General features: G+C 34.4%; 1 protein-coding gene across 1 annotated transcript in view; it reads left to right on the forward strand.

Annotated features, from left to right (window-relative positions):
* The window catches only part of LOC132739715 (RNA-binding protein 1-like), a 48745-nt gene that overhangs the window by 14670 nt on the left and 16681 nt on the right, over positions 1–17394 (forward strand). The window contains exon 3 of the mRNA XM_060727499.1: positions 6068–6199. Coding sequence (XP_060583482.1) covers positions 6068–6199 — 132 coding nt within the window. The remainder of the gene's footprint in view (positions 1–6067; positions 6200–17394) is intronic.

Below are 17394 nucleotides of genomic sequence, written 5' to 3' on the forward strand. Positions count from 1 at the left end.
TCTCCAACACGAAAACCCTGATAAGTGAAGCTATTTTCTGTTGTGCATTTTTCATTTGAAATAAACAAACTACATCTGATTTAACTGCTGATCAAGTTCAAGGTCAGTTCAATGCAGTATAAATATCAACAGCTAAGCGTATACACCATCTGAGTAGGGGCGGAGCGTTGCATTGTTTTATCAATATTATTGGATAATACACCTCATGCTTATACTTACCTTTATTTGCATACATTAAAACGGTTTGGCAAATAGAGTTTTTCACACATTTATATATTGTGTTTTGATTGTTGACACTTGTGACATTACGAGGCGGCGTTCTCTAAAAACACAATTACTTGACAGGTAATAGTGGTCGTTTAATGAAAAGATTGATCTCAATTAGCTGACTAATTAGCGGTCGTTGGTCGTGTTGAGCAAAAGTCTCTTAATACATTAAAGATATAGAGAGAAAATCGGGCGGATTTGAAAGTGGCCGCATAAGACAAAAGTCGCTTAATACACGTGGTCGCATGGGCAAGTTAAACTGTATTTGGGATATGATGTCATCTTTAGGTCCTCTACCATTTAGTTGTTCAAATTTTGTCCCTAGTATTAAAATTGACCCTGCCGAGGGGGTCATAGGTTTTCCTTATACAGTCGACTCTCGTTATCTCGAAGTCATCGGGACCGTCCAAAAATATCGAGATAACGAAATGTCGAGATAAACATATTAGGGTTGGAATAAGGCAGAAAATGATTTTTACAAAACACATGTTCATACCTTATGCCAAAATAAACTGTGATATCCCCATGTCTTGTTTTCATAGGCCTAGGCAATATTTAACAAAGTATCATAAACGGATGTTTACCAGCGGAAATAAAGGTGTCTGTGATAAAAACACATAGTGAGGTTTACTTAGTAATACACCAATATAGTGAAAACATTGTTTTCAGAGTGGTTGATCCGGATATCCTCCCGGGTTATTTATCAGGTCTTTCTCGAGATTGTCGGCCGCTGATTGATTTGGTGGTGATGTTGTGAAACAATATTGCAACGACAGCGTTTCTATACTTTCACTATTTCATTTACATTTAAAGTCATAATGAATTGATACAGTGTTCGAATATTTATAAAGAACGTAAAAATTCACTCATTTTGGACATAAGTCAATCAACACGCTAAATAAATTAACTTTTATAAAAACAGCTAAACTTGTTACAAACATAATCATCATTATGACACGCGCTATTGAGCAATTATCGTCTAGTTTGTATTTTCACACGTCTGAAGGGAACAGACGAAAGAAAACTGTAAGTCGAGATAAACAAAGGATTAAAGTGAGAAAATAACTGTTGGGGCTGAAATTTTACATCGAGATATTGAAAATATCGAAATAAAAATATCGAGATAAACAAATATTTCCAATATAGATAAAGAAGGAAGAAAATCGGGACTTTCAAAATTTCATCGAGATAACGAAATATCGAGAAAAGCGATGTCGAGATAACGATAGTTGACTGTATATATATAGTAAAAACTTAAAAATCTTTTTCTCTGAATTGACAAAGACTAGCGATTAGATAATTGGCATAAAACATTGTGTAGTGGACCTCTACCAAGATTGTTCAAATTATAGCACTTGGGTCAAAATTGGCCTGGCCCCGGGGTCATTGATTTTCATTATGTACATAATGATAGTAAAAACTTTTAAAAAATCTGTCTGAAGGTACAAGGCTTTGATAGTTGGTATATAATATTATCTATAGGTCCTCTTCTATAATTGTTCAAATTTTGCCCTTAGTATCAAAATTGGCCCCTCTCTGGGGGTCATACGTTTTCCCTATATGTCTATAGTAAATACTTAAAAACTCTTCTCTGAAAAGGCTAGAGGTTAGATATCCACCATGAAACACTGTATTGTTGACCTCTACCAATATTGTACAAATCATAGCCCTGGGTTCAAAGTTGGCTTCGCCCTGGAGGTCATTGATTTTCATTATGTTCATGTTGTAAAAACAGAAATTAAAAAAAAATGTTTTCTGAATACGAGAAAGTTAGAGATTAGATATTTGTCATGAAACATTGTCTGGTGGAGCTGTATCAAGATAGTTTAAATTAAAGCCTTGGGGTTAAAGTTTTGTCCTGCCCAAGGGACACAGTGACCTTCTTTCTTGTCCTTTGATATACAGCCATGAAATTTAGACCATGTGCATAGTTTGAGATATAAAATTGAATTTTGATATCAGCTGACCTAGATTTTGATGATGTGACTTACTTTCTTGTCTGTGATGTACAGCTATGAATTTTGGACCATGTGCACAGTTCTTGATATTGAATTGGACCTACTTACTTGTCTTTTGATGTACAACAATGAAATTTGGACCATTTGCACAGTATTAGATGTAAAATTGAACTTTGATATCAGCAGACCTAGATTTTGATGATGTGACCAACTTTCTTGTCCCTTGATGTACTGCCATGAAATTTGGACCATGTGAACAGTTAAAAACGTAAAATTGAATTTTAATATCAGCTCACCTAGATTTAGACAACTGACCTACTTTCTTGTCTTTTGATGTACAGCCATGAAATTTAGACCATGTAAACAGTTTGAGATGTAAAATTGAACTTTGATATCAGCTGACCTAGATTTTGACAAAGTGACCCTCTTTCTTGCCCTTTGATTTACAGATTTTCTCTGAAGGTACAAGACTAAGAGCTTTGATATTTGGTATAAAATATCATCTATAGGTCCTCTACTATAGTTGTTTAAATTTTGCCTCTTGTGTCAAAATTGGCCCCTCCCCTGGGGGTCAAAATCTTCTTCTCTGAATTGACAAAGGCTTAGAGGTTATATATTCGGCATGAAACATTGTAAAGTTGACATCTACCAAGATTATTCAAATCATAGCCCTGGGGTCAAAGTTGCTTTATCCTGGGGAGGGGGGTGTTATTGAATTTCATTATGTACATTTAGTTAAAACAGAAACTAAAAATATCAGCTGACCTAGATTTTGACAAATGACCTTCTTTCTTTTCCCTTGTCCGTCCTTCCTTCCGTCCGTCCTTCCTTCCTTCCGTCCGTCCGTTCACTTTTGTGTCTCACGTAACTCAAAAAGTATTTGACCTAGAGTCATTAAACTTTACAGGAATGTTGATCAGCATGTGTAGTTGTGCACCTGGGTATTTTTGTCTGGATATACAGTGAAAGTTGGGAAAACCGGATGGCTTTCGGACTGAGGGTTTTGTCCGGTTTTCTCAGCGGTCCGGTATTCTCAATGTCCCCTTCAGCTGTTCAGGATCTTATATTATAACTGAGCAATGACTTACAAAGGATGCTGTATATTTGCATTTTCAAGATCATGTGTACGTATATAGCTAAATAAAGGAATGATATAAATACAATAAAAGTTTGGATTTAAATGAACAGCAGTTACCTCATAACGATCAAGTTCGAGTACATCCGCATATGTTTATATTTCGGTAAGGGATAATGATTTAACGAACATAGTTTACTTTGTTTGTTTATAATAATAACATATTGGTCAGATTTTTAAAGTAGGTCTCGGCAAAGTTTTACTGTCTTTAATTAACTTTGTCACTTGTAGACATCTCTCATCGAATTCTTTTCGGCCATGATATAGAACTTAGCGCCGATAAATGTCGTTTTCGTTGCGTTGTCATTTTAGGGAATGAATATACAAAAAGCAACACAGTAGAAAAATTCTCAATTTTTTATTCATACTGATTTTAACTGATCAATTCCTTGTGCATTTTGACATTTACATAAAACTGCAACATCTATACCTTACAATAAATCAAACTGTGAAAGGAGACATTATAAACAAATAAGACAATCATTGTTCCGTTACCGCTCATTTAGCGTATTAGACACAACCAATTGATAAGTACACAAGGTTATTCACACATTCGGCGTCCGGTATTGTCAGGGTAATTGTCTATATAATTGACTTTGTAGTCCCCAATCAACCGTCCGATATTCGGTTTTTACAGATTCCGGTATTGTCAATGTTAAATACAAAAGTTTAAAGAAGGGAAAATTTGGGACTGAATTATTCGTCCGGTATTTAGAGAGTTCCATTTTCTCAGCGTCCGGTTTTCTCAAATTTCACTGTATTTAGTATTTTAAGAGTTATTGCCCTTGACTTTGTAAAATTTTGCAATTTTCAGCTTGTGTCGCATGTAACTCAAAAAGTATTTGACTAGAGTCATGAAACTTTACATGAATGTTGATCAGCATGTGTAGATGTGCACCTGGGTATTTTCGTCTGGATATTTTTAGTATTTTTAGAGTTATTGCCCTTGACTTAGTAAAATTTTGCAATTTTCAACTTGTGTCGCATGTAACTCAAAAAGTATTTGACCTAGAGTGATGAAACTTTACAGGAATGTTGATCAGCATGTGAAGTTGTGCATCTGGGTATTTTCTTCTGGATAGTTTTAGTATTTTTAGAGTAATTGCCCTTGACTTAGAAAATTTTTGCAATTTTCAACTTGTGTTGCATGTAACTCAAAAAGTATTTGACCTAGAGTCATGAAACTTTACAGGAATGTTGATCAGCATGTGTAGTTGTGCACCTGGGTATTTTCGTCTGGATTTATTTCGTATTTTTAGAGTTATTGCCCTTGACTTAGAAATTTTTTGCAATTTTCAACTTGTGTCGCATGTTACTCAAAAAGGATTTGACATAGAGTCATTAAACCTTACGGAAGGTTGCTCAGCATATGTAGGTTTGCACCTGGGGTTTCGCTTGTGGATTTATCCAGTATTTGTAGAGTTATTTCCCTTGATTTTTAAAACTGTTTCATTATGTTGTTATTTATGTTCCTCGAGTGCTTGAGTGAGAATCAACCAACTTTACAGGAATAATGATCAACATTACTAAATTACAGGAATAATGATTCACATCACTGTGAAGCTATGCACCTGGGACTTTGCATGTGGATTTTTTTCAGTTTTGTTAGAGTTTTTGCCCTTGACTTACAGTAGTATAAATTTGCAATTTTCAACTTGTCCATGCATAGCTCAAAAAGTATTTCACTTGTAGACCTGAAAGTTTACAAGAATATTGGTCAGCATGTGTACTTATGCACCTTGGGGTTTGCTTGTGGATTTATTTAGTATTTGTAAAGTTCTTGCCCTTTACTTGGTAAAAGATTTTTAGTTTTCAAAAAATATTTGACCTAGAGTCATTAGATTGGCAGAACAGTGGCGCGGTGGGAGCACCCATGTCCTACGGACACATTTCTAGTTTTCAACTTCATTACAAGCCATAACAAGGACTTGCCAACCTTTATTTTTCACAATTACAAAACGCCCTAACTCTGTCAAGTTATATAACTGTGTTTACATCTTTTTTACTATTTTCCGTCCTTAAGTCCTGAGTGAATGGGTAAATATTCTTTGAAATTTTGTTACTGACAAGAATCTGAGCCGGGGTCATTTGTGTTTAACAAACACATTCTAAGATGTTTATATATATTTTTTTTGAGGTTCAACAGTTTCTGAATATAATTTTTAAATGCAATTTAATAAGAAGATAAGTTTTTTTTATTCATAATCAGTTTTAATGATGAATAATTTGTAATAACCATTTTATACAGTTTTAATTAATTACTATCAGAAATGTAAAGGTGATAATGAGTGACTAGAATTTTGCTTCTCCGATCAAACAGGGCGAAGTGAAAATGTTTCGCCCGATTTCGCCCCTGTCCCTGTCTAGTGACCAACATCATGCACATTCCTGTAAAAAAACACTAACTTTCACTGCTTATACGCAAATAACTGTTACAGTCTATCCTCAGGTGAGCGCCCTTGTTAGAGAGATATTGAAATATTAGTAAGACGGAAGTTTTTCTGTCATATTGTGAAGGCTGCTTTAAACAGACCTGTCATCCATTTGGCATGTTTGAATGGTTTGATTAAGCATTTAAATTTATTTAACAAAATATTTTTCAAATGACATTAGTACTTGTCATCACATTATAATGTTTAAGAATGTTTTTGTATTTAATTTTATAACCAAATAATTCCGTGTAACTTCTTTGTAATGCAATGAATAGAAGAATCAATGGCAGGCGTGCTCGTGTGGAAATGTCAAGTGGTAAATCCCGCTGGGGTAGTCGTGGACCACCTCGCAGAGGAGGTGGTGGATTTAGAGGTGGTAGAGACAGCTATAGACCAAGAAGATCAAGGTAACTTCTTAATTTCTTTTTGAGTTATATTTTCCCATTAGCAAAATACCCAAAGCTTATACTTCATTTATAGAGAATAACATGCTACACTGTCTTTTGATATCAATTTTATCAGGCAAGGCTGATATGGACTAGAAAGGGGCGAGGCTTGCTGAGCCCTTTTTGATATGACTATGCGAGAACAGACAAAACAGGTAAAATCTTTGCTTAATACCTGCACTTACCTGTTGAATGGGGGCTTTAATAATAAAACTGACTTGTGCACTACTTAACGGTTAACCTGCTCAATTGAAATGGTAAACTCTAAATCATTTTCAGTTTGTCAAATTATTATGTGTTCAAGAATAAGACTGAAAAGTGCTCATTGATTGAGAGCTTTACCAAACTTGATCACAATAAATATTGGTGCTCAGTTTTGAATACTGAACTCCAGTGATCTTTGCATATGAAAATATAGTTATAACAGTGGAACAGGGTGATTAATAATAACTGATACACTTTTGAAATTTGATAGTGTTAATATCATCAAATGTAGGCATACAATTTTCACATAATCTAGAGGCTTTAAAGTTTTGTTTGATATATAACAAACCATACTTGAATGGGGAAAGCTGTTCAACTTTATCCAAAATAATATTTATAACAAATGTTTAATGTGACGTCTATTTTGTCAAGTCTTTTTATGCTCCCCGAAAAATTTCGGGGGAGCATATAGTCGCCGCCTTGTCCGTCCGTCCCCTTTTCTGTCCGGGACATAACTTTGAAACAACAAGAGGTATCAACATGAAACTTTGTAGGTAGATAGATCTCATTGAGTAGGTGTGCAGTGCACAAGAACCGTAACTCTGCCTTGCCTAATTTTTGAATTATTCCCCTTTGTTTATTTTTACACTTTGAACTTTGTCCGGGACATAACTCTAAAAGTATAAGAGGTATCAACATGAAACTTTGTAGGTAGATAGATCTCATTGAGTAGGTGTGCAGTGCACAAGAACCATGACTCTGCCTTGCCTAAATTTTGAATTATCTCCCTTTGTTTATTTTACACTTTGAACTTTGTCCGGGACATAACTCTAAAACTATAATAGGTATCAACATGGAATTGAGTAGGTGTGCAGTGAACAAGAACCGTAACTATGCCTTGCCTAATTTTTGAATTATCCCCCTTTGTTTATTTTTAATTGAGATTTTAGGCACAGGTCATGCACATGAACCATGTTACTGGGTCAGAGGTCAAGGTCACCTAAGATGATGCATTGTCAAGATGCATTGTCAAGATTTTGTCTTGTATATTGCGCACTAATCTTACCTATGTACACATCTTTCTTCTTGATCTGAAGCTTATAGGTTCAGGGTTGAATTAAGATGAGTTGGCTCGACATTCTGCCCATTGGCATGTCTTTTATTAACGCTATTTTATTAAAGTACAGTGGGGGACATCATTAAAAACAAACAGGATACGAATCTAAGCTTGGTAAGGACATTCTATACGACTTGTCATCAAAAGCACAGACAAGCATCTTAAACTATTTTACTTCAACATAATGAAAATGATGACAAAAGAGTAATTGAAAGTAAACTACACAAGTAGCTAATAACCACAGGAACTTGAAATTCTGTCAATATTAATGATAATATCCAAAATATACCCCCTATACAGTATAAATAAACACAAGGAATGAAACGCCTTTTCCCCACCCCAACATAATTTACGTTGAACAAATCAACAAAACAACGGATCAAAATAATCTATCAGCCATTTCGATAAGCAATTTATAAATGCATCAAATACCACCGATAACTTTTTTTAATTACGTAGCTATGTAGGAATAATTCAACATTTTCTGATTATTTCCCACGATCTGAGTTTGTTGCCGTCTCCATTTCGTGACGTCACTGGATGTTGATTCGAGGAGAATAATATTTATTAAAATTATTTTTAACAAGTTCCAAAAATAACAAGTTTGCAAGCAAAATATTGTCTAACTAGAACAAATGACTGATTTCTTTCTTACGACATGGCTGAATTTATTTGCTGGGCCATATCAAATAGAGTACTCAAATTTTTAAAACGAACGTACTGTTTCAAAGATTTACCGTTCTTGTTTGGGGTTTCCCTTTCAAATGTATTTATAAAAGTAATTTGTTAAAAAGGTTTTACATGAAGATGTTTAAATCCATTTACATAGAATAATTTGTATAAAAGTTTTATACATACCTGTTATTTTTTGGAACTTACTAAAAATAATTTTAATAAATATTATTCTCCTCGAATCAAAATCCAGTGACGTCACGGAATGGAGTCGGCGACAAACTCAGATCGCGGGAAATAATCAGATAATGTTGAATTATTCCTACACAGCTACGCGATTTTAAAAAGTTATCGGTGGTATTTGATGCATTTATGTATTGTTTATCGAAATGGCCAGATAGAATATTTTGATCCGTTGTTTTGTTGATTTGTTCGGCGTAAATTATGTTGGGGTGGGGAAAAGGCGTTTCATTCCTTGTGTTTATTTATGGTATATAGGGGGTATATTTGGATATTATCATTAATATTGGTTATTTGATAGAATTTCAAGTTCCTGTGCTAATAACAATTGATGCTTATATTCACATACATGTATTCTGTATCTGAAATAATTTAAAAATAAAGAAAAGGAGGAAAGAGGTTGGCTTATATAGGGAAGAGGAGGCCAGCATATAAAAAATATGTTTAATGCTCTTAAGATTGTGAAAACTTGACGCTGTTATTAGTCAGGGAAAAATGGTCTTGGTCTGGGAAAAGTCATGGAAAAGTCAGGGAATTTTGATTTCTCTTCTTTGTGGGAACCCTGTGAAGGGGACATTAAGAAAACCAGACCGCTGAGAAAATCTGACACAACCCTAGGTCTGAAAGCCATCCAGATTTCTCAACTTTCACTGTAGTAAAACTTCAAAATCTTCTTTTATGAAAGCATTGAACAATGTCTAGTTCTAGGGTTAAAATTGGTCCAGGAGAAGAGGTTGTGGGATTGGAGTTTTCCCTTTATATATATATAGTAAACAATTATAAAAAAAAATCTTAAACACAAACGGTCTATTGTTCTATCATTTGGTGTAGTATATGACCCTTATTGATTTTGAGGTCATTCACTAAGAGGTCAATATCACAGTGGTCTTGATTGCTATAACCTTGTCTAATTCATACCTCAGGTGATATCTTTGGAGCCTATTAACACCCTATTATATACTTTTATATATTTTACTTACATATATTTCTGTCTACATGTACTTTGATGAGAGATATAGGTCTACATGGGCCTTTTGGTTGTTATCAACAAGTTGATAAAACATACACTGTAATTTTTAAAAAAGATCATGATATATAAAAATGGTAAAGGAACACTTGTCTTTTTATTGACTATTTTGTTAGAAGAATGTGTTGTTGTGAATGTTTAATGATTTATTCTGTATGCCAGGTTCAGTCATACAGATCACCTCAAGTCTCAGCTAGCAACAAATACCATTTGATTCAACCCATCAAATAATCAACGCACAGTCATTCAACTTTATTGTATTTCCTGAAAAGGTCGACAAATCTGAGCTTAGCAATGTACCTTGTCATCTTAACAACGATTATACCTTTTTGATCAACGTTGCCATCACTCCATTTTCAGCTTTTCAGCTATAGAAATTCAGCAATAGCCAACTTTAAAACAACATTTAAAACATGGTAAATTATAGTGGTAAATAGTGTGAATTTATTTTTTGCTCGACTTTTTTTTGAAAAAAAAATATAGAGAAAAAATGTGTTGTTACAGTCATGTGGGTGTTGCCGTTTGCAAACTAATTTACAGTTCCTTGATAATAACTTTTTAAGTTCTTGATGTATTGTCTTCATACTTGGCCACAACAACTGACAGATCTTGATCTTCACTTGTAAATGACCTTGACATTGAAAGTCATTTTTTTGCTGTAACTGGCTTTAACTTTATTATTATTGAATGGATTCATGACCTTGACCTTGAAGTTAAAATTATTGAATTTTAACTGATTTTTGCTATAATTGACTGTAACTTGGTAACTTATTTATGGATTATCTTCATGCTTTGACAAAACAACATTTTGGACAAGACCTAAAAGGTTGAATTGACCTTGAGCTTTAAATGACCTTGGCCGTCAAGGAGAAATTATTGAATTTTGGTTAAATTGTCATAATTTTGTTATTTATGTACAAATTTGATTTAAACTTGGATAAAACAAGACTTGCTACCAAACAAGCATATTGAATGATTTAGATGTGACCTTTACCTTAAATTGATCTTGACTGTTAAGGATTATCACTATAATTGGCTGTAACTTTGCGATTAGTCAAAATTAAAAAAAAATAAAAATTGATTATTTTCATACTTTTGGACAAGGCATTTCTCAAAGATTGAACTGACCTTGAGGTTGAGTTTTAAACGACTTTGATCTTCCAAGTTTTGAATTTTGGTTAAGTTGTCATAATTTTGTTATTTATGTACGGATTTGATTCATATGGGACAAAACAATACTTTTGACCAAACAGACATGTGGAATAATTTAGAAATGAACTTGACCTTTAAATGACCTTGACCGTCAAATGATTGAATTTTGATTATATTTACTTAACTTTGTTATTTATTTATGGTAAGGATTCATACAAAACAACAAGTGTGACTAGACAGACCTATGAAAAAAACTTTTATGCCCCCGGGCATATTAGTAATTGAACCGTCCGTCTGTCCGTACAAGGTTTAAACCTAAAACGGCAAGTTTTTCTTAAGAACCACCTATACCAAAGGCTTCATACATAACAAATTTACTTATCATCTTAATGTACATGATATGGGCAAGTTACATAACTATGCCTTCCATTTTTACCAAGTTATTGCACTCTTCAGCATTTAGAAAATGAATAATTGGTCAAATGGATATATCTGAAGTTCTCACTGTAGCTTCATAATTACCACACTTACTAATATCAATGCAAAGTACATGATATAAGTTATATAACTGTGCCATCCATTTTTCCCAGTTATTTCTCTTTTTATCACTTTGAAAATAGAGCCTTATATGGTTAACCTATGTCGGCAAGTTGGATTTATCTTTAATTTCTCCTAATTACTTCATTTATTTGATGATATCTTACATATTTGGTAGGTGGATACCTTTAATGGTACTCTTAAGTTTATTATGGAGTAAGGGGTCCCTGCGGTCAAGGTCACTGGTATACACAACAAATTTAAACATTTTTTTCTCATACAGCCTTAATTAGCTGTCTATCCGTAAACTTTTACTTTAAACAACATAACCTCATAAAACGCTGAGCCAATTTCATCTAAACTTTACAGGAATGTTCTTTTGGTCACCTTTAAAAATTGTTCATAGAATTTAATTCCATTGTTTTTCCCTATTATGTGTATAGTAAAAACTAAAAAAATCTTCTTTTAAAAAACCCAAAGAGCTACAGCTAGATATTTATCATGAATCATCTTAATGAGTGTTCTACCAAGTTTGTTCATATAACAGCCCTGGGGGTTCAAATTAGACTCGCCCCGGCGGCCTATATACAGGTGAGCGATTTCAGGGCCATATGATGACCCTCTTGTTATGCAACCGCAGCATCTGCGATGCGGTGGCATATAGGGATTCACCTGTGTGTATGTGTGTGTGTTTGTGTGTGTGTTATATAGATTATATAGTGAACTTAAAAAATCTTCTTGTGAAAAACCACTAGTCCAAACTTGGCAGGATTGTTCCTTGGGTGTAGGGCTTCCAAAGTTGTTCAAAGAATTTCATTTCATGCAGAAATCTGGTTGCCATGGCAACCAAAAGGAATTATAAGAATAAATTTAAAAAATCTTCTTGTAAAGACCCAAAAGGCCTAGAGCTTAGATATTTTGCATAAGGCATTGTCTGGTAGACCTCTAACAAGATTGTTCAAATTATAGCCCTGGAGTCAAAATTGGCCCCGCCCCGGGGGTCATTGATTTTCACTATGTACATATAGTAAAAACTTAAAATACCTTCTTATAAAAACCCAAAAGGCCTAGAACTTAGATATTTTGCATAAGGCATCATCTGGTAGACCCTTACCAAGATTGTTCAAATTATAGCCCTGGGATCAAAATCGGCCCGCTCCAGGGGTCATTGGTTTTCATTATATGTATATAGTAAAAACTTAAAAAAAATTCTTCTAGCAATTGACAAATCCTAGAGGTTAGATATATAGCGTGAAACATTGTGTTGTAAACCTCTAGCAAGATTGTTCAAATTATAGCCCTGGGTTCAAAATGGCCCCTGCCCTGGGGGTCTTTGATTTCAATATATACATATAGTAAAAAATAAAAAAAATGTTATTATCTGAAGGTACAAGGCTTAGAGCTTTAATATTTGTTTAATAATATCATCTAAAGGTACTCTACCAAAGATGTTCAAATTTTGCCTCTTGTGTCAAAATTAGCCCCACCCTTGGGAGCCATTGGTTTATCTTATATGTATATAGTTAAAACTTAAAAAATCATCTTCTCTAAATTTACAAAGGATAGAGTTAAGATATTTTGCATGAAACATTGTGTAGTGAACCTCTAGCAAGATTGTTCAAATTATAGCCCTGTGGTCAAAATTGGTTCCGCCCCGGGGGTCATTGATTTTCATTATGTACATATAGTGAAAAAAAAAAATTTGTCTGAAGATTCAAGGCATAGAGCTTTGATGTTTGATATATAATATCATCTTTAGGTCCTCTACCAAAGTTGTTCAAATGTCAAAAATTGGCCCTGCCCAGGGGCAGTGATTCTCATTATGTACACGTAGTAAAAACAGAAAATAAAACAAATGTTTTCTGAATGGGATAAAGCTATAGCTTAGATATTTGACTTGAAATGTTGTTTGGTGGACCTGTATCAAGATTGTTATTAAACCCTTGGGTCAAAATTATGTCTTGCCCAAGGGGACAGTGACCTACTTTCTTGTCCTTTGATGTACAGCAATGACATTTTGACCATGTGCACAGTTTTAGTTGTAAAATTGAACTTTGACCTAGATTTTGATGATGTGACCTACTTTCTTGTCCTTTGATGTACAGCTACGAAATTTGAACCATGCGGTGGCATAGCATTTTTCTCAAATGCAATCTTGTTTTTAAGTGAATGTCATTCATGTTTAATACAAACTGCTAAGGGAGGTCCTCTTCTTTTGGGTTTAGTTAGGGGTTATTTGGGTCAAGGTCACCAATGTCAAAAATAGATTGTTACACTTTTACAGGTGTAAAAACCTTTTTCAATTGACAGATGTCTTATATTAGGTAGAAATTTAAAATTGGGTTGTTTTTCTTAGGATGGAGTTAGGGGTCAGTTGGGTCAAGGTCACCAGTGCTAAAAATAGATTTTTACACTTTTGCCCATATAGCCTTTATTTATTGATAGATGTATTTCATATTTGATAGGAAGATAACTTGCATGGTATTCTTTCTTTGGATGGATTAAGGGGTCAGTTGGGTGAATTTCACCTGTGCTAAAAAACGATTTTTGCACTTTTGCCCATACAGCCTTTATTTATTGACAGATGTATTTCATATTTGGCAGAAAGATAATTTACATGGTATTCTTCTTATTTTATTGAGGTGAGGGTCATTTGGGTCAAGGTCACCAGTGCTAAGAATAGATTTTTACACTATTTTATACAGCCTTTGATGTTGTTTTTTTTAACAATGTCTCGTACATAACAAGGAACATACCTATGGTGGTCCTTTAAGTTCTGATGGATTTTGGGGTCTCTGGTGTCTTGAATTTACATGTATGTTGTCCTTTAAGCTTAGATGGAGTTTGGGGTCGCTGGGTTCAAGGTAAAGTCTTGCATTTACATGTGTATATATATGGGTAAATATATTTTGAAATATTGTTTTGAAATATATTTTGAAATATTGTTACTGATAAGAATCTGAGACGGGGGCATTTGTGTTAAACAAACTCGCTCTTGTTTTCTTAAATTTTCATTTTAAAGATTTGTTTAAACCGTTTATTTGTTTGCTTATAGAAAAAGTTAAAATGTTGAGCGTTGCCCATGCCTGGCGGTGGCACTTGTTTATGCTTCCAGGCAAATAGTAATTGAACCATCCATCTGTCTGTCCATCTGTCTGTACGAGGTTAATCTAATTCAGCAAGTTGGATATATCTTAGGTTTTACCTAGACCAGTGGCTTACTGATTTACGCATTTTTTTATCAATACAAAGTGCATGATCTTTGAAAGTAATATATGTGGCTTTCATTTTTATGCCATCGCAGCATCTGCAATGCAGTGACATAGGGATTCACCTGTGTATGTGTATATATATAGTGTTTCTGTGTGTTACATAAATGATTTAGTGAACTAAAAGAAATCTTTATAACCTCATAATTATAGACTGACATATGATATGTTTGGCAGCTTTTCAACCCCCCCACCCTTTTTTTGAGGCCTCAAATAGTTAAAAAATGCCCTATTTTGCCCCAAACACTTGTTTTCGTTTTGAGAAATGTTGTAAAAAAAAATGTGATAAATTTTTCGGTGCCATCCCTTATTAAAAAGGGGTTTGGGGGTTTGCATACTGTCTCATCACCAAGAAAATTTTGGACTTGTGAGAGGCTAAAAATGGCTAAAGGCCGATCATAACGTAATTTATAACCAACGCTGAAAAGGCTTTGCTTCTATCTCAATCCATTGAGAAGTTGCAGCACTTTGAAATCAGTTTTGATGGGAAAAAAGTCAAACTAAAATAGTGATTTTTGGTAATTATGTCTCCCAAAATATTTGTTATGTCTCCCAAAATTTTTTGGAGACATATTGTTTTTGCCTTCGCAGCCTGTCTGTGTGTCAGGTCATAATGTCCATCCGTCCGCATTAAGCTTTACCGCCCTTCACAGATCAAACTACAGGTCAACTAGTGGGATTTCAATCAAACTTTACAGGAGTGATCTGTACTATCCCTAGTTGTGCACAAAACCGGCATGTTACGCTTCGCTGCTCAAAATGGCAACCAGAATTAAAAAAATAAAAATCTTGTCCGGCCTTCACAGGTCAAACTACTGGTGGGATTTCAACCAAACTTTACAGGAGTGATCGGTACCATCCCAAGTTGTGCACATCACTAGCATGTTCTGCTTCACTGCACAAAATGGTCACTAGAGCTCAAAATAAAAAAATATTGTCCTGCCTTCATATGTCAAACTGCTGGTGGGACTTCAACTAAACTTTACAGGAGTGATCAATACCATCCCTAGTTGTGCACATCACCGGCACGTTCCGCTTCGCTGCACAAAATGACCGCAGGGATAAAAATAGAAAATTGTTATCTGGCCTTCACAGGTCAAGCTACTGGTGGTATTTCAATGAAACTTCACATGAGTGACCATACATAGTTTTTGGAGACATATGTTTTTGTGACAAAAACCCTTCTCGTTTTGAAATGTCCCCCCGTTGCCATGGTAACAGGAAATTTAAGATTGAGCATGCTCTTACAAAGGCTATGGTCCAGTCAACATTTTTGCCAAGTTTTTCTCAATATGATCATGCAGTTAAAGGTTAAAAACCACAAGTCTGTTTTAACTTAACTTGCCAGGATTGTTCCTTGGGTAAAGGGCTTCCAAAGTTGTTCAAGGAAATTGATTCCTTTCAGGAATTTGGTTCACCAGATTGCCATGTGAACCCACAGGAATACTAGTAATAGAAATATTAAGAATATTCTCTAAAACAGAAATTGTGCACAAGGCATTGTCTTGTGAACCTCTTTTAAGAGGTCTCGACTTTTTTTCAAATCATTCCCCTTGCTATAAAACTGTCTAGCTCATGAGTTACTGTATGTGTATTTGAATTCGCGGAAGCAAATTTTCGCGGTAAGGACCATTTTCGGGGTCTATACAAGTATTCGCGCTATTTTGAATTCGCAGAGGTGACTGCCAAAAATTATAAATTTGCGTAGACCACCGCTAAGGTTAAAAAATAATATTATTACTGTAATCATCTATGGAGTTCACAGTTATTTTCAATACCTGGTGTCAAATAATACGCTATAGTAAAGAACAAAGACATTGTCTAGCAAACACATTATGGCAAACAAAAGAATGCCCATTAATGTGCATGCTTTTTCACAGTTTGCGTCATAAACGTCTTGACTACTGATCAGATCATATTTTGTTGTTTTTTGTCCTAAACAAACAATACAAACAACACAAACATAAACAATTTCAAATGATGAAAAACTTTGAAAACAAAACACAATTACTCGGTTATCATTTTAATAAAATCGTATGTATTGAAAGCATATAACACATTGATATACATTGTTCTTTAGAAGCGCGAAAAAATATCTATTACTATTAAGAAATTATAGGTGTAGAAATATTCGCGCTCAAAATGAATGAACTTTACAGGAGTGATCAGTACCATCCCTAGTTCTGTACATCACCAGCACATTTTGCTTCACTGCACAAAATGGCCGCCGGAGCTAGAAATTTAAAAAAAATCTTGTCCGGCCTTCACAGGTCAAACTACTGGTGGGATTTCAACCAAACTTTACAGGAGTGATCAGTACCATCCCAAGTTGTGCACATCACTAGCATGTTCTGCTTCACTGCACAAAATGAATTCGCGGATCCAATGTCACCGCGAAGATCGCGAAAATTTGAAGCCCGCGAATATTTCTACACATACAGTAAATATGAAGAATGGGAAACAACTCATATTGGAATGTCTTTAAGACATTTGTACATGTGCATTTTTTCTATAAAAAAAATCAATAGCTGGGAGTTAGTGTAAAGGTCATGACTTCTAGCAAGAGAAATGTTCGCTTTTCAAAGATATTTATGAAATGACTTGAGCACATGTAAGGGAATTAGGATTCAAATAGCATGTAAACCTTATTATCTTGTAAGGAAGGCAGTATAGATTAGTTTAAATATTAAACATTGTCTCTAATGATGGTTTTTGATTGTAAATGTTTTTTATGTTTTCAGAAATAAGTAATGCTTAATTGAAAAGATAAAAAAAAAAAAAAAAAGCTGTAATAAGCAAAACGTAGGTCAAACTAATCAAAATGTATAGTGCAGAATGAATAAACATAGATTTGATATATGAAATTGTGACGTTAATCCAGCTTCACATATTGCGATCCATTTCGGATCACACGAAAAAAAGTGTTCATTGTCAGATT

Source organism: Ruditapes philippinarum, unplaced genomic scaffold (genome assembly GCF_026571515.1).
Source record: "Ruditapes philippinarum isolate M1 unplaced genomic scaffold, ASM2657151v2 ctg431_1_1_1_1, whole genome shotgun sequence".
NCBI lineage: Eukaryota > Metazoa > Mollusca > Bivalvia > Venerida > Veneridae > Ruditapes > Ruditapes philippinarum.